Source organism: Erythrolamprus reginae, chromosome 1 (assembly GCF_031021105.1).
Source record: "Erythrolamprus reginae isolate rEryReg1 chromosome 1, rEryReg1.hap1, whole genome shotgun sequence".
In the NCBI taxonomy this organism is placed as follows: domain Eukaryota; kingdom Metazoa; phylum Chordata; class Lepidosauria; order Squamata; family Dipsadidae; genus Erythrolamprus; species Erythrolamprus reginae.
The window spans coordinates 147287489-147312980 of NC_091950.1; the positions used below are offsets into that span (position 1 = coordinate 147287489).

General features: G+C 44.4%; 1 protein-coding gene across 1 annotated transcript; it reads right to left on the minus strand.

Annotated features, from left to right (window-relative positions):
- Positions 1–283: 283 nt before the first annotated feature.
- On the minus strand, positions 284–22503 carry GMPPA (GDP-mannose pyrophosphorylase A). The gene is made up of 12 exons (XM_070728597.1): positions 22301–22503; positions 21224–21321; positions 20989–21092; positions 19594–19777; positions 17120–17179; positions 16785–16915; positions 15588–15722; positions 13621–13718; positions 10431–10477; positions 8376–8468; positions 1827–1995; positions 284–1400 (listed from the first exon to the last, which is right to left on the minus strand). The coding sequence occupies exons 1-12, from the start codon at positions 22338–22340 to the stop codon at positions 1300–1302; spliced, it is 1260 nt and encodes a 419-aa protein (XP_070584698.1). The 5' UTR covers positions 22341–22503; the 3' UTR covers positions 284–1299.
- Positions 22504–25492: the final 2989 nt, after the last annotated feature.

Consider the following 25492-nt stretch of genomic DNA (forward strand, 5'->3'; position numbering starts at 1 on the left):
TGTATTTGTGTTTGCCGACTACTAAGAAAGCTCATTAGTAGTCTTTATAATTTAGTAAACGAAGGTTTGGACAGAATTTATCTGTGCTGCGTTCTTTGTGGTTCATAGCCGGGGCATTACAATAGGGTGACCATTCATTCATATTCTCACTGCTAGCAGAGATAGCACAGAGAATCCTTGCAAAAACAGGATTTTTCTAGGCATGTGTGTTTCAACTTTCCTGCTTAAAACATGGATAACCAAGGGTGGGGAAGAAAAGAGAGACATTTCTCCCAACCTGCTATGTTTTTCAAAGGATCTTTTTCTCCAAATAATAATAAAAAAGAAGACAGCTTGGTGCACCAATTTTGCAAAGTCCATTCTTTTGTGGAAAGGTAAAACCGATGGGTAAGATCTTCTTTCTCCAGAGAAACGAAAGAGAGTTGGACACCAAAAGAATCTAACGGCAACGTAGAAACTTCCTGTGTTGGGAGTCCCTATCTGCTTTCTTCTCCAAAAAGCCTCTGAATTAGTAGCAGTGACCACTCTGGAGCCTCAAAATGGCCACAGTTCCGGTCAGCTTCAGGTTGCTATGGATGTATTAGCTGGACCCCTGACAAGCAGCTTTTGCTCCAGGCCTTACGTGAAGCCATTCCATTCGCTGGGATGGAGGCAATATACCTAAACCTTTCCACAATATATGTTTTATTTATGGGTGATTTCCTACCAACCCTTTCTCCTTCATTTAAAAGTTTCAATTTGCCGTGTGTTCTACTAGAATATGGAAACAAATCACTTCCTTCATTTCACAAACAACCAGAGGTGCGGGGTCCTTAGTGAGCAAGTTCACAAGGATTGGGAAAGGGGACACTACGAGGAAAGGAGAATTACAGGCCTTTTTGCCGTGTGAGCTGCAAGAATGGAGCTCTTTGGACTGATGGGAATTTAACTGGAGGATGAACAAAGGGCATCTGAGGGCCACGGAAGCCTGCAGAGAGGCATCCTCACAGCTACACATCTTTCTCTGTCAATAGCCTTTTCTGAGGTAAAGTTCAGGCAGGCCTCCTCCTTGGAGAGGTTTTTTAGTCACGTCTAGGGAAGAGGGGGCAACTCAACTTCTCCCAGTCTAGAAAGAGGCTCGTATTCCCATTCCCTGAAAAAACCCAGAAGGACATTGCAGACAGTAACCAAAACCATAGATCTTGGCCTACCCAGATTGGATGAGGCTTGAGAGTATGTCGGGATGGTCACAAATTAACATTATCACGACGCTCTTGAATTTTCTGTCGAGAGGTCACCCTGAGGTGAATCCACGACTCGTTAAAGAATTATTTGATTCTTGAAGCTGCGGCTGAGTTCCTTGTGAGGAAGCACGATGGAGTTCAGGATGACCACTTCGGCAGGAATGGTCACATTGCACCCTGTTGAGGGGGGAAGGGGATCAAAAAATCAGCTCAGAAAACAGGCTGGGGAGGAGCTCAGTATTGGGTTGCTACCGGAAGGAGGGGGGGGCGCTATCCCGGCAGTGAAAATGGAGCTGCGTGCACAGCTCCAGCTGACCAGCAGGTGGCAGTGTCTGAAGCCAAATTTCATGCAAGGATTCGTGCCCGAACAATATTTCAGCGTTTTTGGCTGATTTTTTGCTTCCGTGCATGTGTGGAAGCAAAAAATTCAGTGAAAATGGCCAAAATGTGCCGAAGCTGAATCTCTCGCAGGCACGCATCGCAGTCACAAGGCTCTGTGGGAGGAGAAGCTTGCCTGGAGGAGCTGCAATGGACTCCTGCTTAAAAAGGCAGGAAGTTCCCAAGTGTTTATTGGGGAGGGGAGAAACAGGGTGGAAAACGTACCCAGAATAGTGATGGATGGCGTCAGGCGTCCATCTCGAAAGAGTGTCTCGCTGTCGATCTTTGCATAGGGATCGTTTGGGTTGGGGTCACTGGGGGTACCCTCCACACGAGCCCAGCGTCCAATTGTGCTGTCCCAGCCGACAATGCTGTTGAGTACACAGGTATGGTCCTATGGGGGGGGAAAAAGAGTGGGGCATTGTATGGGGAGTCAATCACGCACTGCCAAAGTTCAGGTCTCTCCCATAAATCAGGAGCACCAAAAGCCCCTACCTGCAATTTCTTTCCCTTTTTTTTTTTTTGAATGAATCGCAAATAGCTGAAGTTTCCCAAGAAAGGCTACATCGCACAAAATTTCAGTGAACTTGCATAAGAGAAAGATGTATGATTGTTTTTATATTAAGGGTTTTAAATTGTTTTAAGTATTGGATTTGTACTGTTTCTTGTTGTGAGCCGCTCCGAGTCCTCGGAGAGGGGCGGGATATAAATCTAACTAATAATACTAATAATACTAATACTACTACTACTACTACTACTACTAATAATAATAATAATAATAATAATAATAATAATAATACATTAAACGTTGGTACCTTCCCAAAATTTGAGGCATTTTTAAAAACTGAATTAATTTTAAATTAATGCCTTATGTTACTGAACGACAGATTTTTATTCCTAGATCCAATACAGATCCCACCTGTACAAGAGAGATGCTTGCCTCAGAAAGTACAGTAGCAGATATTTTAAGCGCTTCAGTTCATTTTCTAAGACTCTGCATCTAATCTGGAGAATTGCAACTCACAGAACCTGAGCCACAAGTACACAGCCCCCAGGAGATATAATAGTCTGTTAGCTTTGAAGAGGACTACTAACAAAACCCTCTTTGTTCATTCAGTATAGTGTCTTATAAACATTTGCAGCACAGTAGCACCACCTGCTGGGCACTAGAAAAATATGAAAAGCAACATTGTCGACTAAACAATGTTGTTTGGCGGGTCCCAGGGGAAGAGCTTTCTCTGTGGCTGCCCCAACTCTCTGGAACCAGCTCCCCACGGAGATTAGAACTGCCCCCACCCTCCTTGCCTTTCATAAACTCCTTAAAACCCACCTGTGCCGTCAGGCATGGTGGAATTGAGACATCTCCCCCGGGCCTATACAATTTATGTATGGTATGCTTGTGTGTATGTCAGTTTTAATAATGGGGTTTTTAAATGTTTTTTAAATTATTAGATTTGTCATAAATTGTTTTATTTTGTTGTGAGCCGCCCCGAATCAAAGGATAATAAATAAATAAATACAGTGGTACCTCAAGATACGAACCCCTCGTCTTACGAACAACTCGTGATACGAACCCGGGGTTCAGAAAAATTTTGCCTCTTCTTACGAACTTTTTTCGAGTTACGAACCGGCGTTCGGAGACTGCTGGGAAGCCGCGCGGCTGTTTTAAAAGGTGACAGCCGGGCGGCGGGGCTTCCCAGAAGCCTCCCGAACGCCGGTTCGTAACTCGAACAAAGTTCGTAAGAAGAGGCAAAATTTTGCTGAACCCCGGGTTCGGTTCGGGAGGTTGCTGGGAAGCCCCCCAGGCCGGCTGCGACCTTTTAAAACACCCGCGCCGCTTCCAAGCTGTCTCCCGAAGCCGAACGCGGAAGTTCGGCTTTAGCATTCGGCTTCAGGAGACAGCTGGGAAGTGGCGCGGGTGTTTTAAAAGGTCGCAGCCGGCTTGGGGGGCTTGCCAGAACCCCCCCGAACCCCGAACCTGGGTTCAGGGGGGTGCTGGGAAGCCCCCCAGGCCGGCTGTCACCTTTTAAAACAGCCGCACGGCTTCCCAGCAGTTGCCGAAAGCTGTTTTTTTTTGCGGGGGGTTTTTTGGTTGCACGGATTAATTGACTTTACATTGTTTCCTATGGGAAACAATGTTTCGTCTTACGAACCTTTCGTCTTACGAACCTCCTCCTTGCACCAATTAAGTTCGTATCATGAGGTATTACTGTACATACATATATACATACATACATACATACATACATACATACATACATACATACATACTCTAGAGCAGCGGTCCCCAAACTACGGCCCGCGGGCCACATACGGCCCGCTGAGGCCATTTATCTGGCCCACAGATCTTTTCCAAGGCCGCACTGGAAAAGCAGTGAGAACGTCCCCTTCAATCTTATCTCCCCCGAGGTAAAGTAAGGCTTGCCGAAAGCCAAGCTGGGCACAACACACACACATACACACACACACCTGCCACCTCCTCCTCTTTGAGTTGCTAGCTCCCGTTTTCTGAATGGGGATTGAATGGGAGTCCGGGGTCGGAGGGTGGAGGCTTGTCAGGTGAGTCCTCCGCGGGGAGAGAAGAGGAAGGGTGAAAGAGGGAAGAGAGAGAGAGAGAAGTGGAGAGAAAGAAAGAAAAGGGAAAAAGAGCGAAGGAAAGAAGTGGAGAGGAAGGAAGGAGGGAGGGAAGGGAGGGAGGGAAGGAAGGGGGAGAAAGAGAGGGAGAGAGAAAGGGAGGGAGGAAGAGAGATAGCAAGAGAGAGAGTGAAAGAGAAAGAGAAAGAAAGAAAGCAAGAGAGAGAGAGAGAGTGAGTGAGAGAGAAAGAAATAAGGTATGTGCAGTGTGCATAGGAATTTGTTCACAGGTTTTTTTATAGTCCGGCCCTCCAACAGTCCGAGGGACAGTGAACTGGCCCCCTGTGTAAAAAGTTTGGGGACCCCTGCTCTAGAGGCAGAATGGGACACTGGCCACAGCCAAATTGCTGTGAGTCAGTGATGGGCTGCTCCTGGTGCAGGCCACTCTATAGAGTGCTAGTAAATTTTGGGATGCGTGCACAGTTGCACACCCCCATGTGAGATTTGGCTTTAGCCCATGCACCCAAAGCCAAATCTCGAGTGAGGACGCTCACATGAGATTTTGGTGACTTTTGCAAATTTTTTGCTTCTGTGCATGCCTGGAAGCAAAAATATCGGTGAAAATCACCAAAATCTCATCGCGCGGACATCCCCACATGAGACTCGGCTTCTGTGCATGTGCCCAAAGCCAAATCTTGTGTGAGGACGCTCGTGCGAGTGAGATTCCAACGATTTTCACCAATATTTTTGCTTCTGCGCATGCGCTGAAGTAAAAAATAGGCAAAAATCGCCTAAATCTCACACTAGTGTCTTCGTGTGAGATTTGGCTGCTGACGCATGCGCAGAAGTCAAATCTCACGAGGGCACACAGCTGCGTACACATCCTGGTAGCACCGGCAATGGGAAGCCCTTCATTAGCTGCGACTACCTCACCATGGCCAACTTGACATGAGACAAGTTGCCGCAGGACAAGTTGCCATTGTCCCACAGCACGTTGGCCATGGTCAGCAAGAATATTTATTTATTTGTTTGTTTGTTTGTTTATTTAAATTTGTATGACGCCCCTCTCCGAGGACTCGGAGCGGGATAAGTTAACTCAGTGACAAATCAATGAATTGTCCTAGCTGTGGTGAGTTGGCCACAGTGAATTATCATTGACCCCTCTAGAGGACTTGTTAGGAAAACCTGAGAGAGATTGCACTAATCCAAATGTAACATCCCCATGTGATACAAGGGAAGGCTAACACTGTATTATTGCATTAATGTCCCAGAGTACTGTAGGTTGTGATTCATTCTTCATTTGTTCTTCAATAAGATTTATCTTCATTATATGTTGTTCTAATCTAGAACAACAACTTGTGGGTTGGACCAAAAAATAGGAACACACCAAAAGTCATCCGGTAGGTTTTATGGCTGAATGAGATTTGAACTATGGCCTCTACGGTCTCAGGCCATATTTTCAATGCTGTATTATACAGTGGTACCTCTACCTAAGAACGCCTCCACTTAAGAACTTTTCTAGATAAGAACCAGGTGTTCAAGATTTTTTTGCCTCTTCTTAAGAACCATTTTCTACTTAAGAACCCAAGCCCAGGAAAAGTTTCCCAGGAAATTTGAGAGCGGCACAAAGGCCCAGCCAGTTTCCTGCCATTCCCCCTAGGTTTCTCTCTCTGGCGCAGTGTATGGTAGGCAACCTCGCGCCGGGTGTATGGGAGGCACGTGCTCCTCCTCGCCGCCTTAGAGTCCCTCTTTTTTTTTAAGCCTTAAAGTTTTGGATTTTTTTGATTCCCCTCATCTCATCTTCTTCCTTCGGCAGCAACTGTCCTACTCTTCTTCCTCCTCCTCCTCCCACCCAAATTCCGAGCTTTTATTTCTTTCCTAATGGGTTTGCACTCATTATTTGCTTTTACATTGATTCCTATGGGAAAAATTGCTTCTTCTTAATAACGTTTCTACTTAAGAACCTGGTCATGGAACAAATTAAGTTCTTAAGTAGAGGTACCACTGTATTGGCTCCGTATAGGGACCTGTCCAATTATGATGGATTCCACCAATTCCAGGCAACCTTGCTTATGGTTAGGAATGACAATGGTTGTATCCAATACAAATAGTCCTTGTTTAGTGACATTAATTAGGACTAGGAACTGCAGTACTAAGTGAGGGAGTCATGAGATGCAGTGTCATGTGACCATGCCAGCTTATGAAAGCAGCTGTGGAAGACCCCAAAGCCATTATTAGGCAAATCCTGTGCAGTTGCAACATCCTACAGTCATGTGATCACTGTTTGTGACTTCCCACCAACTTCCCCATTGATTTTGTTTGTCAGACGCCAACAGTGAAGGATCCAAATGACAACAAGTGTCTGTGGGATGATGTGACACTGTAACTGCGACTCAGTTAACAGGACTCAGATCGCAATCATGTTTATTATTGGTTTGTTTGTTTGTTCGATTTCTAGGTCGCCCATCTATGGAGACTCAGGGCGGCTTACAACATATGAATACATAACAATGGAAGAAATCGACATTAAATAAAACAACACTATAAAACATCACTATTAAAAACCCCTAAACTTAAAACATCTCACAGACAGCCCACCCCATACAACTGTCATATCTCGAACAGTCATACAATAATGTGGGCTTGCACAAAGCAACCAAGTTCAACACCCCTACACAAATAGATGTGTTTTTAAACTCTTCCGGAAGGCTAGGAGAGTGGGAATAGTACGGATCTCCAGGGGGAGTTGATTCCAGAGGGCAGGGGCTATCACAGAGAAGGCCCTTTCCCTGGGTCCGCCAGCCAGCATTTTCTGCCTGATGGGACCTGGAGAAGGCCAACCCTGTGAGCCCTAACTGGTCAATGGGATACATGAGGCAAGAGACGGTCCCGTAGGTAATCAGGTCCCAAGCCATGTAGGGTTTTAAAACACTTTGAATTGAGTTCAGAGACTAGTTGCCAACTACGTTGCCAACTAGTTGGTTAACTAGGTTGGTTAACTGTGGGAATGCTATGATAACAGCAACTCTCAGGTTGTTATAAGTACCCCATTACCTAATGCCATTGGTTACCGAACAAGTCAATGTTAAAGGAACTAGTATCAGGCATATAGTAGTTAACTCTAAGCAAAGCTGTGACCAAGAATCTGGTGCTATGCCTCTTATTTATTTATTAAATTTTTATGCTTCCTGAAAAATACTTGAAGGAAGCCAACTGGTGAATTAGCAGTGTTTATTTTTCTTTAGTCAGAACAGGCAAGTAAAACAGATCGGTTAAAGGTACAGTACAGCAAAATCTCTATCTGAGGGAAAGTGGCGCGTCTCTAACTATTTATATGTTTCGCAAAGTAACAAACCTCTTTTGACATGGCAACAAGTCTCCCGCCAGAACGAACAGCCAATCAGAGGCTAACATGCAAATACTGAACCTTGGAAACCCTTTTTTCATTTATATGCACATATTTAACACTTCCCATCTCCCCTGTAAGGTGACTCTGGGCAGCTTAAAAGTAACAAACAAAAAGAAAAATAATTAAAACATTAAAACCACATAGATTTAAGATTTACAAAAACTACACTAAAGCCGGAACTTTGAGAGGGATGGGAGAAAAATGCTCAGGAGGCGTTTTTGTTGAGCCACCCTCAACGCCTCCATGTGAGAGCATCTAAGCAGCATCTCATAGCAGAATGCTCCAGCATTCCCAGCACCATTTCACTTAAACCTCTAACATCTAAGTGGGACGGATGACGGATTTATCTTTCCCCCGTTTCTTAAACAGGATTCCCCGAGAGGAAATGAAAGCGGGGAAATGAAATTGCACCGTTTCAGAGAAGACAGGAGCTTGGTGTAATAAAAGATGCACCTTTCTATTTTATTGTGTTTCATAAGTGACCCAATATCTAAAGAGCCACAGAAGGACGCTCACTAATAAAACACACTAATACTTTTTTTAAGGCACAGTCCTTGTATAATTACTGAAGTGTATAATTAGTGAATTAGTGACTTAGACTAAGGCTAAATAAATAAATGAGGGATAAGAATTTAATTTTCCACAGATGAAATGCCATTATTTAAATTGCAGGAAATTTATGGGATGCCCAGAAACAAAGATATAAAACGAATGCGTATTTGTGCGCCTAAAAATGCAGGTCGTGCAAATACTAGGTTTATGGTCCTTAGGATTTTTAGAAAACCCCTTACCTGGAGAGAGGCCCCATGCAGAATGATGGATTCACGCACCCGGACTCCAGCCCCAATGGTCACTCCTTTCCCGATGGAGACATTGGGACCCAGCTAAAGGGGAAAGCCAACGGAGAGATACCTGTATCACTGACCTGACAGGTGACAGTCCTTCCTTAGCCCACAGCTTTCTTTTGTCCCAATTGGAAAAGACCAGAGGGCCAGATGGAACAGGATCTAAAACCTAGCCTTACCCAACACATGCTAAAGGGAGGGTGGGGAGGCGAGCTCTTTTAAAAAAATCTCTACAATAATAATAATAATAATTTATTGGATTTGTATGCCGCCCCTCTCCGTAGACTCGTAAGCTCTCCCCACATCCTTTTAAACCCTCTAACTAGTGCTTGGGTAGGTGGAGTCCTGATGGCACAGTAGTTTAAAAACGCAGTATTGTGGGCAAACTCTGCCCACAACCTGGAGTTCAATCCAGACCAGCTGAAGGTTGATCGAGGTTGGTAGAATGAGGACCCAGATTGTTGGGGGCTAATATGCAAATAATGCTTGAATTGCAAACCATCCAGAGTGTGCCGTAAAACTGCTAAGAGACAGTTTAGGTCAGGGGTGTTAAACTCAAGGCCTCCCGGGCTCCATGTTCGTTGGCAGAGGATTGCAGGAGACTGTTGCAGCTGAAAATGGAGCTTGGGAGCCCACTTTTTCTGTCGGAGCACTCACAAATGTCAAGCTGACCATGTCCCCCCAGGTCAAATACAGCCATGGTACGGCCCTCAAAGAAATCGAGTTTGAGGCCTCAGGTTTACAGAATAAGTATAAATGCTACTATATTGCCATTTTTAAAACGCTAGACATTATTATTATTATTGGGAGGGAGGGAGGGTAAAGGAAAGACTAGCCATTGTACTCCCTTTCAGTCTTTTGAGGTAATTTAGACAAGAAACCAAAACCACGAACACTACTAGTATTGTTATCATGGATCTTGTCCGTCTGAAAGCACTTCACCCCAGAGAACCAGGGGAGGTCCAGTCTAAGGCGCTTTCCCTGCCCCTATTGCTTCTGTGACATGAGATAGCTTTGGTCTGATTTTATCTATATCCTCTTCTTTCTACTGTCTGCCAAAGCACCTGAGGGTAGAACCAGAAGAAATGGGTGGAAACTAATCAAGGAGAGAAGTTACTTAGAACTAAGAAGAAATTTCCTGACAGTTAGAATGATTGATCCGTGGAACACCTTGCCTCCAGAAGCTGCGAATGCTCCAACACTGGAGGTTTTTAAGAAGATGTTGGATAACCATTTGTCTGTAGGGTTTCGTGCCTAAGCAGGGGGTTGGACTAGACCTCCAAGGTCCCTTCCAACTATTCTATTCTATTCTATTCTATTCCATTCCATTCCATTCTATTGTTATTCTCGCAACCCATTACAGCCAAGGTTATTCTTGCAGGACTCTCCCAATCCCCTCACAGCATCCTTCCCTTCATACTGCAATTAAGTTCAAGGTGAAAAAAACCTAGTTTGTTTATATATACTGCTCAAAAAATAAAGGGAACACTCAAAGAACACATCCTAGATCTGAATGAATGAAATATTCTCATTGAATACTTTGTTCTGTACAAAGTTGAATGTGCACAACAGCATGTGAAATTGATTGTCAGACAGTGTTGTTGTTGTTGTTGTTGTTGTTGTTATTATTATTATTATTATTATTATTAATTAGATTTGTATGCCGCCCCTCTCCGTAGACCCGTGTTGCTTCCTAAGTGGACAGTTTGATTTCACAGAAGTTTGATTTACTTGGAGTTATATTGTATTGTTTAAGTGTTCCCTTTATTTTTTTTGACCAGTGTATAAACATTGTTAGATCTTGGTATACCACCTATATGTAATTGACAAAACTATAAAACAAAATGAAATAAATAAAAATGGCTGAAAAGAAGGCTTACATGGCAAGCCTAAGCTATTAGCCCCGGTTCTGTCCCTGCTTATTCCCACCAAGACTTTGTGGCACTGGGATGCTCATTCTTTTGTGGGAAGCAGCAGACCTCACCCAACCCACAGACTTACCACAGCACTGGCATCCACGGAGGCCGTTGGATGAATATAGACGTTGCCTGCAGGGAAAATAAGCAGCGATTACTTCCGTTCCCCTATCTCCTCTACAAGCCACTTCCACTCTTCTGAAGTCTTTGCTAGAGGAGGCCACCTGCTTTACCATATGGGCTTCCAGCTCTAGCACTGAATTACTTTGTGATTTCAATACACACCCCACTAAATGCCCTTCCCCACACAGGGATTAGCTGCTAAAATTACTACTTCAAACTCATCAAAGTTGGGGCAAAGCAAAGAAGGTTCTTGCCAGAATGTTGGAGCTTATGGAACCAAATATATGGGGAAAGCCAGAGGATCCCCCAACTAAGATGAAAACAGCTTCAAAAACATTTCAACATTGCAGAAGTTGATGGCTGAAATGGCAAAATTGACCACTTTGATTCAAGAAAAGAGCATAAGTACAGTGGTACCTCTACCTAAGAACGCCTCTACTTACAAAGTTTTCTAGATAAGAACCGGGTGTTCAAGATTTTTTTGCCTCTTCTCGAGAACCATTTTCCACTTACAAACCCGAGCCTCCGAAACTGCAACCGGAAAAGGCGGGGAGAAGTCTCAGTGGGGCCTCTCTATGAATCTCCTGGGAGGAAACAGGGATGGAAAAGGCAGGGAGAAGCCTCCATGGGGCCTCTCTAGGAATCTCCTGGGAGGAAACGGCCAGAAAAGGCAGGGAGAAGCCTCCGTGGGGCCTCTCTAGGAATCTCCTGGGAGGAAACAGGGCCAGAAAAGGTGGGGAGAAGCCTCTGTTGGGCGTCTCTAGGAATCTCCTGGGAGGAAATAGGGCTGTAAAAGGCGGGGAGAAGTCTCAGTGGGGCCTCTCTATGAATCTCCTGGGAGGAAACAGGGATGGAAAAGGCAGGGAGAAGCCTCCATGGGGCCTCTCTAGGAATCTCCTGGGAGGAAACGGCCAGAAAAGGCAGGGAGAAGCCTCCGTGGGGCCTCTCTAGGAATCTCCTGGGAGGAAACAGGGCCTCCACCCTCCCTGTGGTTTCCCCAATTGCACGCATTATTTGCTTTTATATTGATTCCTATGGGAAAAATTGCTTCTTCATACAATCTTTTCTACTTAAGAACCTGGTCACAGAACGAATTAAGTTCGTAAGTAGAGGTACCACTGTACTTCTGTTTCCAAATGGAGACCACTCCTGAACCTCATGCTTGATGTAGAAAAGAATGAAACTCTTGACTTTGGGTTTTACCGATTACACTGACAGGTCTTCATAGAAATGGCTTGTTCATATTATTATGAAAAAGCAAAAAGCTGCGATATAATGTCAATGCCTTATTTTACCATAACAGAGAGAGTCAGAAGTCAATGCTTCTTTTTCTTATCTCTCCTCACCTCTCTTTCCCTTTTCCCTCCCCATTGCTTTCCTATTTACTTGGTATTTTGTATTTTACAATACTTTATAACTCAATGAAAATGTTAATGGGGGAAAAAAACATTTCATCCAAAACAATGCAGACGACAATGTAGTATTAATAAATGAAACCCTGTCTGATCACCCAGGAGCTGAAGAAAATATGCCAGGCATTTTGGAGTCCTGGAATAGATGTGGGAACCTAAGGTTTGTCCAGCATCTACACCAGGGCCCCCCAATTCCTGGTCTGTGGATTGTCATTGGATGCTAGCAACCAGTTCACACAAACAAGTGAAGCCCCATCCGTGGGATGCAAGCAACATACAAAAACCCATCCACTCTGCCCCATGGAAAAATCTTTCTCCATAAAACCGATCCTTGGTGCCCAAAGGTTTGGAGATGCAGGCACTGATCTACAGGACTGATGGAGCTGGATGCGATGACAACATATTTCCCTTGACAACACAAAGAATGTGCCTTATCCCTGCAATGAAATGTATTGCTGCTTTTGCCTTACAACGTACCATATTTCTGGGAGAATAAGACCCACGTTTTTCTCAATAAAGAATGTGAAAATTTGGGTGCATCTTACACTCCGAATGTAGCCCCGCCCAGCCTCTCAAACGGAGGTTTCAGAGGCTGAAAAAAGCCTCTCAAACGGAGGTTTCAGAGGCTGAAAAAAGCCTCTCAAACGGAGCTTCATGCTCTGAAATGGAGTTTCAGAAAAAAATGCCTGTGAAATGGAGGTTTCAGTGGCAGGAAAAAAGCAAGGAGCAGACCTCACAACCAATGAACCCGCTGCTAAAATTCTCCTCTGGGAACACAATTAGTAGAAGATAACATTCCACTGGGCATAGTATCTGTTGTGGTTAGCTCTGGCCCAGCTCCTGCCCCAAGAACTGTGGATGTGGGGGAGACATCCACATGCTGCAGGCCTGTTTTGCCCCCGGTGGAATCTGCTGATGAAGGCTCCTCTGACCAAGAAGACATGAGTGACAGGGAGGAGGAGAGTGTGGCAGACAGCTCAGAAGGAGATCAATTATCTAGCTCCTCATTGGATTCAGAACAAGAGTTAATGATACAGCCACGCATGCGGAGAGCGATGCATAGGCAACAACAACAGAGAGATTATTGTCAAAGAAAATGAGGCCACCTGTGGTTGGGTGGGGCTGTGGTAATTAGTGAGGCTGCTATAAATAGCAGCCTGTGGGTTTGGCCATTGTGGAGGATTATTTGATCATTGTGTTTCGTGCCTACTTTGCTGACTTTGACCTTTTGTGTGCTGATTTTTCCCCGCTTTGAAACTCAACCAGAGCAAAATGTGTTTCACTTTGTGAAAGAAGAAGGACTGTGAATTGCCTCACAGCTGCATGCTAAGTATCACAGAACTGATAAGGGACTTGTACAAATTACCAGTTTGTTTGGAGACAAGTGCTCTTTGCTATACAAAAGAGGGCTTGGTTTAAGTGAATTTTCATTATAAAGAACATTGTTTTGAATTTTCAAACGTGTGTGTATGTCTGAAATTTGTACCTGTGAATTTTTGGGAGGAGTCTACCAGAGAGCCCGACAGAACAGTATCCATATTTACACCCGCCCCCAAATAATATTATTTTTCTTTCTTTGTTGTGGTCCTGCCATCTGTCTGACAAGCTACAGGTCCAAACCTGATAGATACTAACCAATCAGCTATTTTTCTTATTTTCCTCCCCAAAAACTAAGCTACTTCTTATACTCCGGTGCGTCTTATAGTCTGAAAAATACGGTAGTGAAGAAAGAGAAAATACCTCGGATGCTGGGCCCACCAGGTTTGTTCTGGGCAAGTCTCTCCGGATGGCACTGGCTGTAGCAGCTCAGATAGAGACGATTGGCATAGATGGCAGAGCTGGCAAAGAGAACTTGTGCGTTACTATGTTTGGCTCCCAACCCTCAAGCACCACACTTAACCTCTTATCATCTGCCTCTTGGGAGACAAAACAAGAAATCAAATGGCTCTCAACAAGAACACACACAAACACACACAATTAGTAGATGACATTCCACCGGGCATAGTATCCATATTTACACCCAAAAAAATAAGATTATCTTTCTTTCTTTGTTTTGCTCTTGACAAGCTACATAGTCTAAACCTGATAAGACACTAACCTACAAAACCAAGGCTTCGGTTAAAGTGATGCACACATCTTAATTCATTTGGATGCTCTTCTTTTTTATAGAGATGACCGTCTTAAGAGAAAGAAGAAGCAGGACAGAGATTTACAAGGGCTCTACAGCAGGGGTGGGTTCCACTTATCTTCGCCACCAGATTGCATCGCGACATTTCAAGCAGCCCTTATGCAATTTGACTTCCATGCGTGCTCGGACGGTGGATTCAGCCCGAAACACAGCTGATTAGCTGTGCTTCGGGCGAAGAAATAAAGGTCGGTTTTAACTCAGGGGTGGGCAGGAGGGCTTTTTTTCAAAGCAAAGAATGAGGACAAGCCATTCAAACACAGGAAAATAGGCTGAAATTTAAGGGAATAAAAGATAGAAACATAGAAGACTGACTGCAGAAAGAGACCTCATGGTCCATCTAGTCTGCCCTTATACTATTTTCTGTATTTTATCTTAGGATGGATATATGTTTATCCCAGGCATGTTTAAATTCAGTTACTGTGGATTTACCAACCACGTCTGCTGGAAGTTTGTTCCAAGCATCTACTACTCTTTCAGTAAAATAATATTTTCTCACGTTGCTTTTGATCTTTCCCCCAACTAAGTTCAGATTGTGTCCCCTTGTTCTTGTGTTCACTTTCCTATTAAAAACACTTCCCTCCTGAACCTTATTTAACCCTTTTACATATTTAAATGTTTCTATCATGTCCCCCCTTTTCCTTCTGTCCTCCAGACTATACAGATTGAGTCCATTAAGTCTTTCCTGATACATTTTATGCTTAAGACCTTCCACCATTCTTGTAGCCCGTCTTTGGACCCGTTCAATTTTGTCAATATCTTTTTGTAGGTGAGGTCTCCAGAACTGAACACAGTATTCCAAATGTGGTCTCACCAGCGCTCTATACAAGGGGATCACAATCTCCCTCTTCCTGCTTGTTATAGCTCTAGCTATGCAGCCAAGCATCCTCCTTGCTTTCCCTACTGCCCGACCGCACTGCTCACCCATTTTGAGACTGTCAGAAATCACTACCCCTAAATCCTTCTCTTCTGAAGTTTTTGCTAACACAGAACTGCCAATGCAATACTCAGATTGAGGATTCCTTTTCCCCAAGTGCATTATTTTACATTTGGAAACATTAAACTGCAGTTTCCATTGCTTTGACCATTTATCTAGTAAAGCTAAATCATTTACCATATTACAGACGCCTCCAGGAATATCAACCCTATTGCACACTTTAGAGTCCTCGGCAAATAGGCAAACCTTCCCTACCAAACCTTCCCCTTTATCTAGTAAAGCACGGACTGACAGAGACAGAACCAGATCCGTGATGCCAAAATTACATCACCAGCGGTTCGGGTGATCTGGTCCGAACCGTGAAGAACCCACCCCTGCTCTACATCCTATGAAACAAAGGAAAAGGAAAAGGAAATGTGCAGCAAGGCTCCGCTCTCTCATCTTCCCTCACTTGACTTAAGTCACTGCTCAAGTCGCTTTTTTTCCAGGACCATGGTAACTTCAAGTGGCTGCTAAATGAATGGTCATAAGTTGAGGACGACCGGTATGAATCTGCAACCTATAAAGCCCCTCCCTCTTCCTTACCCGGCAGATTTGATCTGGCTCCAGAACCCTTCCGTCTTGTAGGCAAAGAGGCGTCCCTGCCCAGCAAGGGCCGTAAAGATGTCTTGCTCCAGTCGGATGGCTTCAGCCCTCTGCCAACCATTGGCGCTCTCCTCTCTGTGGGGGTGAGACAAAGACCAGCTGAGGGGCAGCGCATTTGCTTCCTCGAAGAAAAAGAGAGAAAGACGGGAAAGAGAGAAAAAGGGAAAGGAAGAAGAAAAGGAGGAAGAAGAGGAGGAGGAGCAGGAGAAAAAAGGAGAAAACGACAGAAAGAGGAAAAGGGAAAAAGGGAAAAAGGAAGAAGAGGAAGAAGAGAAGGAGGAAAAGAAAAAGACAGAGAAAAAAGAAAAGGAAGAAGAGGAGGAGGAGGAGGAAGAGGAGCGGAAAGAGGAGGAAGACAGAGAAAAAGACAGAAGAAATAAAAGGAAGAAGAGGAGGAGAAGGAAGAGGGAAAAGGAAGAAAAAGAAGAGGAAAAGAAAAAGACAGAGAAAAAAGAAAAGGAAGAAGAGGAGGAGAAGGAAGAGGGAAAAGGAAGAAGAAGAAGAGGAAAAGAAAAAGACAGAGAAAAAAGAAAAGGAAGAAGAGGAGGGGAAGGAGGAGGAGAAAAATGGAGAAAAAGACAGAAAGAGGAAAAGAGAAAAAGGGAAAAGGAAGAAGAGGAAGAAGAAGAGAAGGAAAAGGAAGGAAGGAGGGAAGGAGGGAAGGAAAGAAGGAAAGGAAGGAAGGAAAGAAGGAAAGGAAGGAAAGAAAGGAAAGAAAGAAAGAAAGAAAGAGCACATATCCAACCAGGAAATGAAACTCTCAAGCCGCAGGAAGAATTAATATGGGAGCAGCGCAACTTCCTCCAGCAATTGGGAAACCGAAAAAAAGCCTACATCTCTATCTAGTATAACATTTATTTAGTGTAAGGTTTCCCTTCTATGGAGGGTAGGGGGTGGGGGGGAGAACACCAGCAGCTCTTGGGAAAGGCACATGCAGCAGGATGAAAGGGAGAGATGGAGACTTACCCGAGGTACGAATACCTGCGTGAGGGCAAAAGGTTGGCAGGAGGAGGAGATGAACAGAAAGGGGGGGGGAGAGAGAGAGAGAGAGAGAGAGATGGTAGATGAGTGAACCTGCCCCTATCCAGAGCAGCAGGAAGGACCCAAAGGACACAGCGCTGGGGGACAGACACTCACAAAAGCAGCTCCTGCTGGTTACGCTGGAAGACTTCCCCAATGTGGTGAAAGATGGCTGGGGTGAAGAGGTAGATGCCGCAGTTGATGAGCTCGCTCACGAAAGTGCTGGGCTTCTCCACGTAGTGCAAGACCTGGAACAAGGAAATGGAGGGGAGGGGGAAGGCGTAGGTGGAAGTGACAAGGGCCTTGCCAACGTTGGGGGAAAAAAACCCCAAGGATTCCTGAGGGGAATTGCAGGAAGGCCGGACTCACAGAAAGGCCTTCTCTTTTCCGTCTGGGTCCTGCCTCCTTCCCAGACCCCCACCCCCTCCTGCCTGGGCTTCATACCTTCATACCTCGTGTGTGTCGGAATTTGCCACAATGCAGCCGTAGTTCAGAGACTGCTTCCTATTGGCCTGCGGAAAACAAGATGGGCACCGATGCACTGAGGGGACAGAAACACCTCAGGCTTTGAAAGAGGATCTTAAGAAGGGTCCGGGAAATATAATAATTAACTAACAATAATATAATATATAATAATTACTTAATAATAATTTATGTCTGTAATATGGTAAATGATTTAGCTTTACTAGATAAATGGTCAAAGCAATGGAAACTGCAGTTTAATGTTTCCAAATGTAAAATAATGCACTTGGGGAAAAGGAATCCTCAATCTGAGTATTGCATTGGCAGTTCTGTGTTAGCAAAAACTTCAGAAGAGAAGGATTAAGGGGTAGTGATTTCTGACAGTCTCAAAATGGGTGAGCAGTGCAGTCAGGCAGTATGGAAAGCAAGTAGGATGCTTGGCTGCATAGCTAGAGGTATAACATTCAGGAAGAGGGAGATTATGATCCCGCTATATAGAGCGCTGGTGAGACCACATTTGGAATACTGTATTCAGTTCTGGAGACCTCACCTAAAAAAAGATATTGACAAAATTGAACGGGTCCAAAGACGGGCTATAAGAATGGTGGAAGGTCTTAAGCATAAAACGTATCAGGAAAGACTTAATGAACTCAATCTGTATAGTCTGGAGGACAGAAGGAAAAGGGGGGACATGATCGAAACATTTAAATATGTTAAAGGGTTAAATAAGGTCCAGGAGGGAAGTGTTTTTAATAGGAAAGTGAACACAAGAACAAGGGGGCACAATCTGAACTTAGTTGGGGGAAAGATCAAAAGCAACATGAGAAAATATTATTTTACTGAAAGAGTAGTGGATCCTTGGAACAAACTTCCAGCAGATGTGGTGGATAAATCCACAGTAACTGAATTTAAACATGCCTGGGATAAACATATAACCCTCCTAAGATAGAATACAGAAAATAGTATAAGGGCAGACTAGATGGACCATGAGGTCTTTTTCTGCCGTCAGACTTCTATGTTTCTATGTTTCTATTAGATTTGTATGCCACTCCTCTCCGAGGACTCAGAGCGGCTCACAACAAAACAATACATAGTATACAAATCCAATGATTAAAAAACAGTTTAAAACCCTTATAAAAAATAATCATACAGCCCAAACAAACCATACATAAATCATAATGGCTAAGGGGTATATTAATTTCCCCATGCCTGGCGACATAGGTGGTTTTTCAAAAGTTTACGAAAGGCAAGCGGGGTGGGGGCAGTCCTAATCTCCAGGGCGAGTTAAATCTAGATGGCCGGGGCCACCACAGAGAAGGCTCTTCCCCTGGGTCCCGCCAGACGGCATTGTTTAGTCGACAGGACCCAGAGAAGGCCAACTCTGTGGGACCTAACCGGTCGCTGGGATTTGTGCGGCAGAAGGCGGTCCCGGAGGTATACTGGTCCAATGCCATGTAGGGCTTTATAGGTCATAACCAACACTTTGAATTGTGACCGGAAACTGACCAGCAGCCAGTGCAAGCCACAGAGTGTTGATGAAATATGGGCATTTCTGGGAAAGCCCATGATTATTCTCGTTGCCGCATTCTGCACGATCTGAAGTTTCCGAACACTTTTCAAAGGTAGCCCCATGTAGGGAGCGTTGCAGTAGTCGAATATACATGAAAATTGATATTAAGGATATATGGAGCAGATTGAAGCACTATGGCCTAAATGATTAGATGTGATTGGAATAGAAGCAGCCTAAAAAGTGTATTAGCTAATAGCTTTTCAAAGTCATATAAGAAATTTGAGTAACGATTTTTGTCCAGATGTCAAATCTAAAGGAGGCAGCATTGGATGGGTTATGAATACCGAACTTTAAAAAGTGATTTATTGTAATGTAATTCAAGATTGATGGCATGTTATTTTGCATATGTGATTGGAGTGGGGAAAAAAAAAAAAATTTGCCGCAAAAATGTTTTTAATACCGGTTCTGTGGATGTGACTTGTTTGGTGGGTGTGACTTGTTTGGTGGGCGTGGCTTGTTGGTCACGTGACTCAGTGGTGGATTTCAAAAAATTTAACTGCTGGTTTTTTGGGTGTGGCTTGTTTGGTGGGTGTGCCTTGTTGGTCATGTGACTCAGTGGTGGTTTCAAAATTTTTGCTGTTGGTTCTGTGGCCGTGGCTTGGTGGGCATCACACAGGAAGGTTACTGCAAAATCCCCATTTCCTCCCAATCAGCTGGGACTCAGGAGGCAGAGAATAGATGAGGGTAGGGCCAATCAGAGGTAGTATTTACCGGTTTTCCGAACTAAAATTTCCACTACCGGTTCTCCAGAACATGTTGGAACCTGCTGTAACCCACCTCTGGTCCAGGCTCTCCGGCCTGGTGTCCCAGGACTCCCCAGCTAACTGACCCCTCTGTTTCCAAACCACTCCTTTCACGACCGACCCAATTTGGGAAGGCAGGACTGTCTCCTACCGTCGTGCCCAGCATGAGGAAGTTGCCCCGCTGACGGTGGAAGGCCAGCATCTCTTCGAGAGGGAATTCAGAGCAGACGTCAGCATTGAGCACAAAGAAGGCTGCAGGGTTGCCTGAAAGGATTTGGTCACGGAAATGGTAGATACCGCCTCCCGTGCCAAGGGCTGCATATTCCTGGAGATACCTACAGAAATTAGAAATTCACCTCATTAGACCGCCTTTGGAGCCTCCGACTTCCAAATAGTGGAAACTTATTTATTAATGCGATTTGTAGGCCATCCAACTCCTTACGGACTCTGGGCGGCCAACAACAATATAAGAACTTCTTTTTATTTCAGGATAATCTTTCAAGTACAAACTTAATTCGTTCTGTACTTAAGTAGAAAAGTTTGTAAGAAAAAGCAATTTTTTCCATAGGAATCAATGCAAAAGCAAATAATGCATGCGATTGGGGAAACCACAGGGAGGGTGGAGGCCCTGTTTCCTCCCAGGAGATTCCTAGAGAGGCCCCATGGAGGCTTCTCCCCACCTTTTCTGGCCCTGTTTCCTCCCAGGAGATTCCTAGAGAGGACCCACAGAGGCTTCTCCCTGTCTTTTCTGGTTATAGTTTCAGAGGTTCAGGTTTGTACGTGGAAAATGGTTCTTGAGAAGAGGCAAAAAAATCCAGAACACCCGGCTCTTATCTAGAAAAGTTCGTAAGAAGAGGCATTCGTAGGTAGAGGTACCACTGTACTACATCTAACGTCATCCAACAAGAGGCACAGTACTCAGTCCTTAGGAAAAATTACACATAGATGCAGCCAAAGGAAGGGGAAATTTGGAATCAACAGGTAAAACAGAATTAAGCTCCTGGGAGTGACAGGAGGTCTGGTCTAGCATATCTGGAAGGCCCTAAGTCAGTGGTTCTCAACTTTTCTAATACAGTTCCTCATACAGTTCCTCATGTTGTGAGGAACAGTTCCTTAATACAGTTCCTCATGTTGTGGTGACCCCCAATCATAAGTCTAGCGCCAATTCTCCCAACCAAGTTTTAAGCTGATTGGCAGGAAGGTCAGAGGGACACCCCCACTGTAAATGCCTGATTGGTCGGATTGTAAAAATATGTTCCAAGGTACCAGAATAGAAGCTTTAGTTCCTAACACCATGGGAAATTTGCCTTTTCCCGTGGTCTTAGGTGACCTCTTTGAAATGGTCATTCGACCCCCCCAAAGGGATCCCGACCCTCAGGTTGAGAACAGCTAAGAACCAAGAGAAGAAAGACTGAATTACAGCTCAGATGTTTGCAAAGATGTTAACAATGTTCCAATGTATTGACCCATGCAACAGGGCTTTTTTAAAAAAAGGCCAGACTATGCAGAAGGAGTGCCTGAGTGACAGATAGCACCGGCCACCCACCTGATAGGGATTTTGAACTCTTGCTGGGCAGACACCAGGAAGTGGTTGAGTGCCTCATTGGGTTGGTAGAAGCCGATCAGCAGAATCTCCTTCATGTTAGGCACCTGTTAGAAACGCCAGGAAAAACATTAGACATAGCTGACTTCCTTTTCTTGCTTGCTTCATTACCTGATTACTATGATTCAGGTAAGGCAACAGGTGCCTTTCCAAAATTTAATCTGAATAACCCCTTTACCTTAGTGCACGCCTCGATGTGATGCTGGATCATGGGCACCCCTGCCACTGGGAACAAGGGTTTGGGCACTTCAAAAGACAAGGGCCGGAAACGAGTCCCTGAAAAAAGCAAGACAATTCCAGAATCGGGAGCCAACCATAACATAGAAACATAGAAAATTGACGGCGGAAAAAGGCCTCATGGTCCATCTAGTCTGCCCTTATACTATTTCCTGTATTTTATCTTAGGGTGGATATATGTTCATCCTGGGTATGTTTAAATTCAGTTACTGTGGATTTACCAACCACATCTGCTGGAAGTTTGTTCCAAGCATCTACTACTCTTTCAGTAAAATAATATTTTCTCACATTGCTTCTGATCTTTCCCCCAACTAACCTCAGATTGTGCTCCATTGTTCTTGTGTTCACTTTCCCATTAAAAACACTTCCCTCCTGAACCTTAACATATTTAAATGTTTTGATCCTTCCTCCCCCCTTTTTAAAAATTCCCATTTCTTATTTTATTTCCCATTCCCATTCCCTTCCATTCTGCCTGGCACAGATAAGGTTTGGGAGAGACATAACAGCAGGGGGGTCCCCAAATTTGATAACGTTTAACTTCAACTCCCAGAATTCTCCAGCCAGCATAATAACCTTTTAAAGGGAGGGTCTTTCTGAAGAAGAGACCCGGCTGCTCTGGACAGGAGGAAAAAGAGGGGTTCCTAGGTCCCAGAATTTAGGAGGGGGGGAGCAGAAGTCATCTAATGGTTAAATATACTCTTACATGTAAAAGCTGGTGGCTAAACGCATGGGTAGGCAAAGTCGGCTCTTCTATGACTTGTGGACTTCAACTCCCAGAATTCCTGAGCCAATCATGCTAGCTCAGGAATTCTGGGAGCTGAAGTCCACCTGTCATAGAAGAGCCAACTTTGCCTACTCCTGGGCTAAAGGAACACGTAGGCTCGAATAGTGGGGTTTGTTTGTTTTTTTCCGGTGGGGGGGATTTCCAGTAAATCGTGGACTGGCTTTTTTTTCCGGCCAAGGGGCAGCTGCCCTGCCGCCTCCACCCGGGAGGTGTCATCGTGGGGTATCAGCTCACCTTTCTGGGGACCCCCGATCAGGATCACGGCCTTCAGCATGGTGCACTTAGGGGGCCTGGGCGACGGGGGAAGAGGGTGTCTGTCGGCAGGGCTCCTCGCCGCTCTCCTCGGGGCACTAAAGATCTCCTCTCCGCTGCAAACACGGCCTTCTGCTTCCGAACACGTGAGAATGCCACGTCACCGCTTCGACCTCTCCGTGAATGGAAGAGGATGTGTGCAGCCTTTTATTTAAAGCCGCAGGAGAAGTGGCTGCGGGGCGGGAGAATCGGGATTCTCCCCCAGAAATATGCCCGGAAAGCTCAAAAGCATCCACGTCCTTAGGCGCTCGTTGCCGAATTCACGTCCCGGGGGCCGCGGTGAGATTCAGCCCCGAAGCCCCTCAGATGGCCCAAAATGCAGTGCGGGCACCGGCAGGCTGTGGTCGGCTTTAAATTTCCTTTGGCCTCCACTCCTGGAGACTCAAGTAACGAGAACACGGGACTAACTAGGGTTTTGCCTGTTTCTGATTTCTAATCTAGCCTGTGGATTTGACGCTTTCCGGTGATTCTGCCATCCTGTAGGCAGTGTTTCCCAACCTTGGCAACTTGAAGATATTTGGACTTCAACTCCCAGAATTCCCCAGCCAGCGTTCGCTGGCTGGGGAATTCTGGGAGTTGAAGTCCAAATATCTTCAAGTTGCCAAGGTTGGGAAACACTGCTGTAGAGCACTGCACGCCAAGACAACTAGATACAGGAACAGTTTTTTCCCAAACGCCATCACTCTACTAAATAAATAATTCCCTCAACACTCTCAAACTATTCACTAAGGCAGTGATTTTCAACCTTTTTTGAGCCGCGGCACATTTTTTACATTTACGAAACCCTGGGGCACATTGAGCGGAGGGGGGGGGAGGGGGGGGGGAGGGGGCGGCTAAAAAAAGTTTGAACAAAAAAATTCTCTCTTTTCCTCCCCTTCGCTCTATTTCTTTCTCCCTCCCTCTTTCTCTCCCTTCCTTCCTCTTTCTTTCTCTCCATCCCTCTTTCTTTCTCTTCCTTTCTTCCTCTCTTTTTTGCTCTCTTTCTCTCTCCCTCCCTATGTCCCTCTATGTCTTTCTCTCTCTCTCCTTCCCTCCCTCTCTTTCTCTCTCTCTCTCTCTTGCTTTCTTTCTCTCTCTTTTTCTCTCTCTTTCTCTCTCTGTTTCTTTCTCTTGTTCTTTCTCTCTCTCTTGCTTTCTTTCTCTCTAGTTCTTTTTCTCTCTCTCTCTCTTTCTCTCTCTTGCTTTCTTTCTCTCTCTCTCTTGCTTTCTTTCTCTCTTGCTTTCTTTCTCTCTGAGCTTCGCGGCACACCTGACCATGTCTCGCGGCACACTAGTGTGCCACGGCACACTGGTTGAAAAACACTGCTGTAGAGAGCTGATTGCCACATGTGAGATTGGGGAAAAGAAACCAGGCTTGCAGCAGTTCCAGAGTGTGCGGTGTCCTTTTTCTAGGGTGTTTTGTTGCCAAGCTCTTTTACACACACACACACACACACACACACACAGAGGGCGTGCATAAGCGCACCATTGTGCCTACCATCCCTGTCCTATTGTCTACTTTTTATCATTACTTATCTAATGTTTTATATGTACAAATTATCACCCTATAATTGTTTGACAAATAAATAAATAAAAATAAAATAAATAAACACACACTGCCCCACAATCTGCCCATCAGTATTTGAAGGACTTTTTCAGTTCTCTGTTGTTCTTGGGCTAACTCACTTCATCCCTAATTTCTCCCAGTCTTTAAGGGCTTGGAATGGTGATGAAATATTCCAGTTTCAGTGGGTTTCCTACTACAGTATTTCATGAACTGTTTGTTAGATTTCATATCCATAAAATAGCTGTTGAATGGATATTGTAAGGTATCAAGGGATTGCCCTGCAAGACAGATCAAGTGATGTCAAGAATCATGAGGAAAAAACTTGCAAGAAGGCAAGGAACAAATGTGCCATTTTGCCTATCCTGAAATAAATTCAAGGTGCTGAGCTAGAGCCATCTTTTAAGACACATATTTAGACTTTTTCTCAACTTATTTCTCTTCAAGACTTGGCACGGCTTATCTGTAATAGATCGCCCATTGGATGGTAACACAATCTAAAGTGTGCCATGACCATTAAACCCCCTTCTGCTAAAGAGTCCTATAAAGCTTTGTGACTAAGAGAGAGTTGCTAAATGTTTTCAGATGAGGCTTTTATTATGCAATTATCATTCTGCAAAAATCAGATTTTTTTGAGGTGGGTGGGAGAGGATTTTCCACTGTTAACTGTATGTTCTTGGTTTTGTACTATGCACAGTTTTTTGTGGTGTCTTTGAATTAACAGCAATAAGAAACTATTTGTAAGGAAATCTGCTTCTGGGTGCAATTCAAAATCCTATTTATCACCTTTAAAAGTCTACCAGGCTTGGGACCAGGTTATTTGAAGGACCAACCCGCCTCTTCCCTATTGCATCTAAATAGGCAGGGCATATCACAAATCCCATAGAATAGGGATTGTCATTTGATGGGACCATTAAAAAGAGACTGCTTGGTGGTGACCCCTTCGTTATGGAACATCATTTTATAGACCCCCTCCAAGATTTGGCAGGACCCAGGGGAAGAGCCTTCTCTGTGGTGGCCCCGACCCTCTGGAACCAGTTCCCTCCAGAGATTAGAATTGCCCCCACCCTCCTTGCCTTTCGTAAACTCCTTAAAACCCACCTCTGCCATCAGGCATGGGGGAATTGAGACATCTCCCCCGGGCCTATACAGTTTATGCATGGTATGTTTGTGTGTATGTTTTTGCTTTTTAATAATGGGTTTTTAGTGACTTTTAAATTATTAGATTTGTTGTACATTGTTTTATTGTTGTTGTGAGCCGCCCTGAGTCTAATAATGATGATGATGATGATGATGATGATGATGATGATAATAATAATAATAATAATAATAATAATAATAATAATAATAATATGGTTGGCCTCCACTCTGTTGCTTTTCCAAAAAGCCCTAAAAACATGGCTTTTATCAGTGGGCCTGAAAACCACTAATGGAGATGATCAAATAGCTGGTACGACTGAAATTGTTGCAGCCATGGGGATGGAATGGGATAGTTATTTTTAATGAATTTGTCTTATATACATTTTACATCAATTTGTTTAATAAATAAAATCAATAAATAAATGTTTGAA

What these genes read in the sequence shown, in the direction of transcription:
- GMPPA (XM_070728597.1), bottom strand. Translation starts at nt 22,340, where the DNA reads ATGCTGAAGGCCGTGATCCTGATCGGGGGTCCCCAGAAAG. An exon ending in AACCAGCAGGAGCTGCTTTT is followed by an intron (nt 15,723 to 16,784) that starts GTGAGTGTCTGT and finishes TCACCCCCACAG; the next exon opens with AGAGGAGAGCGCCAATGGTT. An exon ending in CCGTGGATGCCAGTGCTGTG is followed by an intron (nt 8,469 to 10,430) that starts GTAAGTCTGTGG and finishes TTTCCCCTTTAG; the next exon opens with CTGGGTCCCAATGTCTCCAT.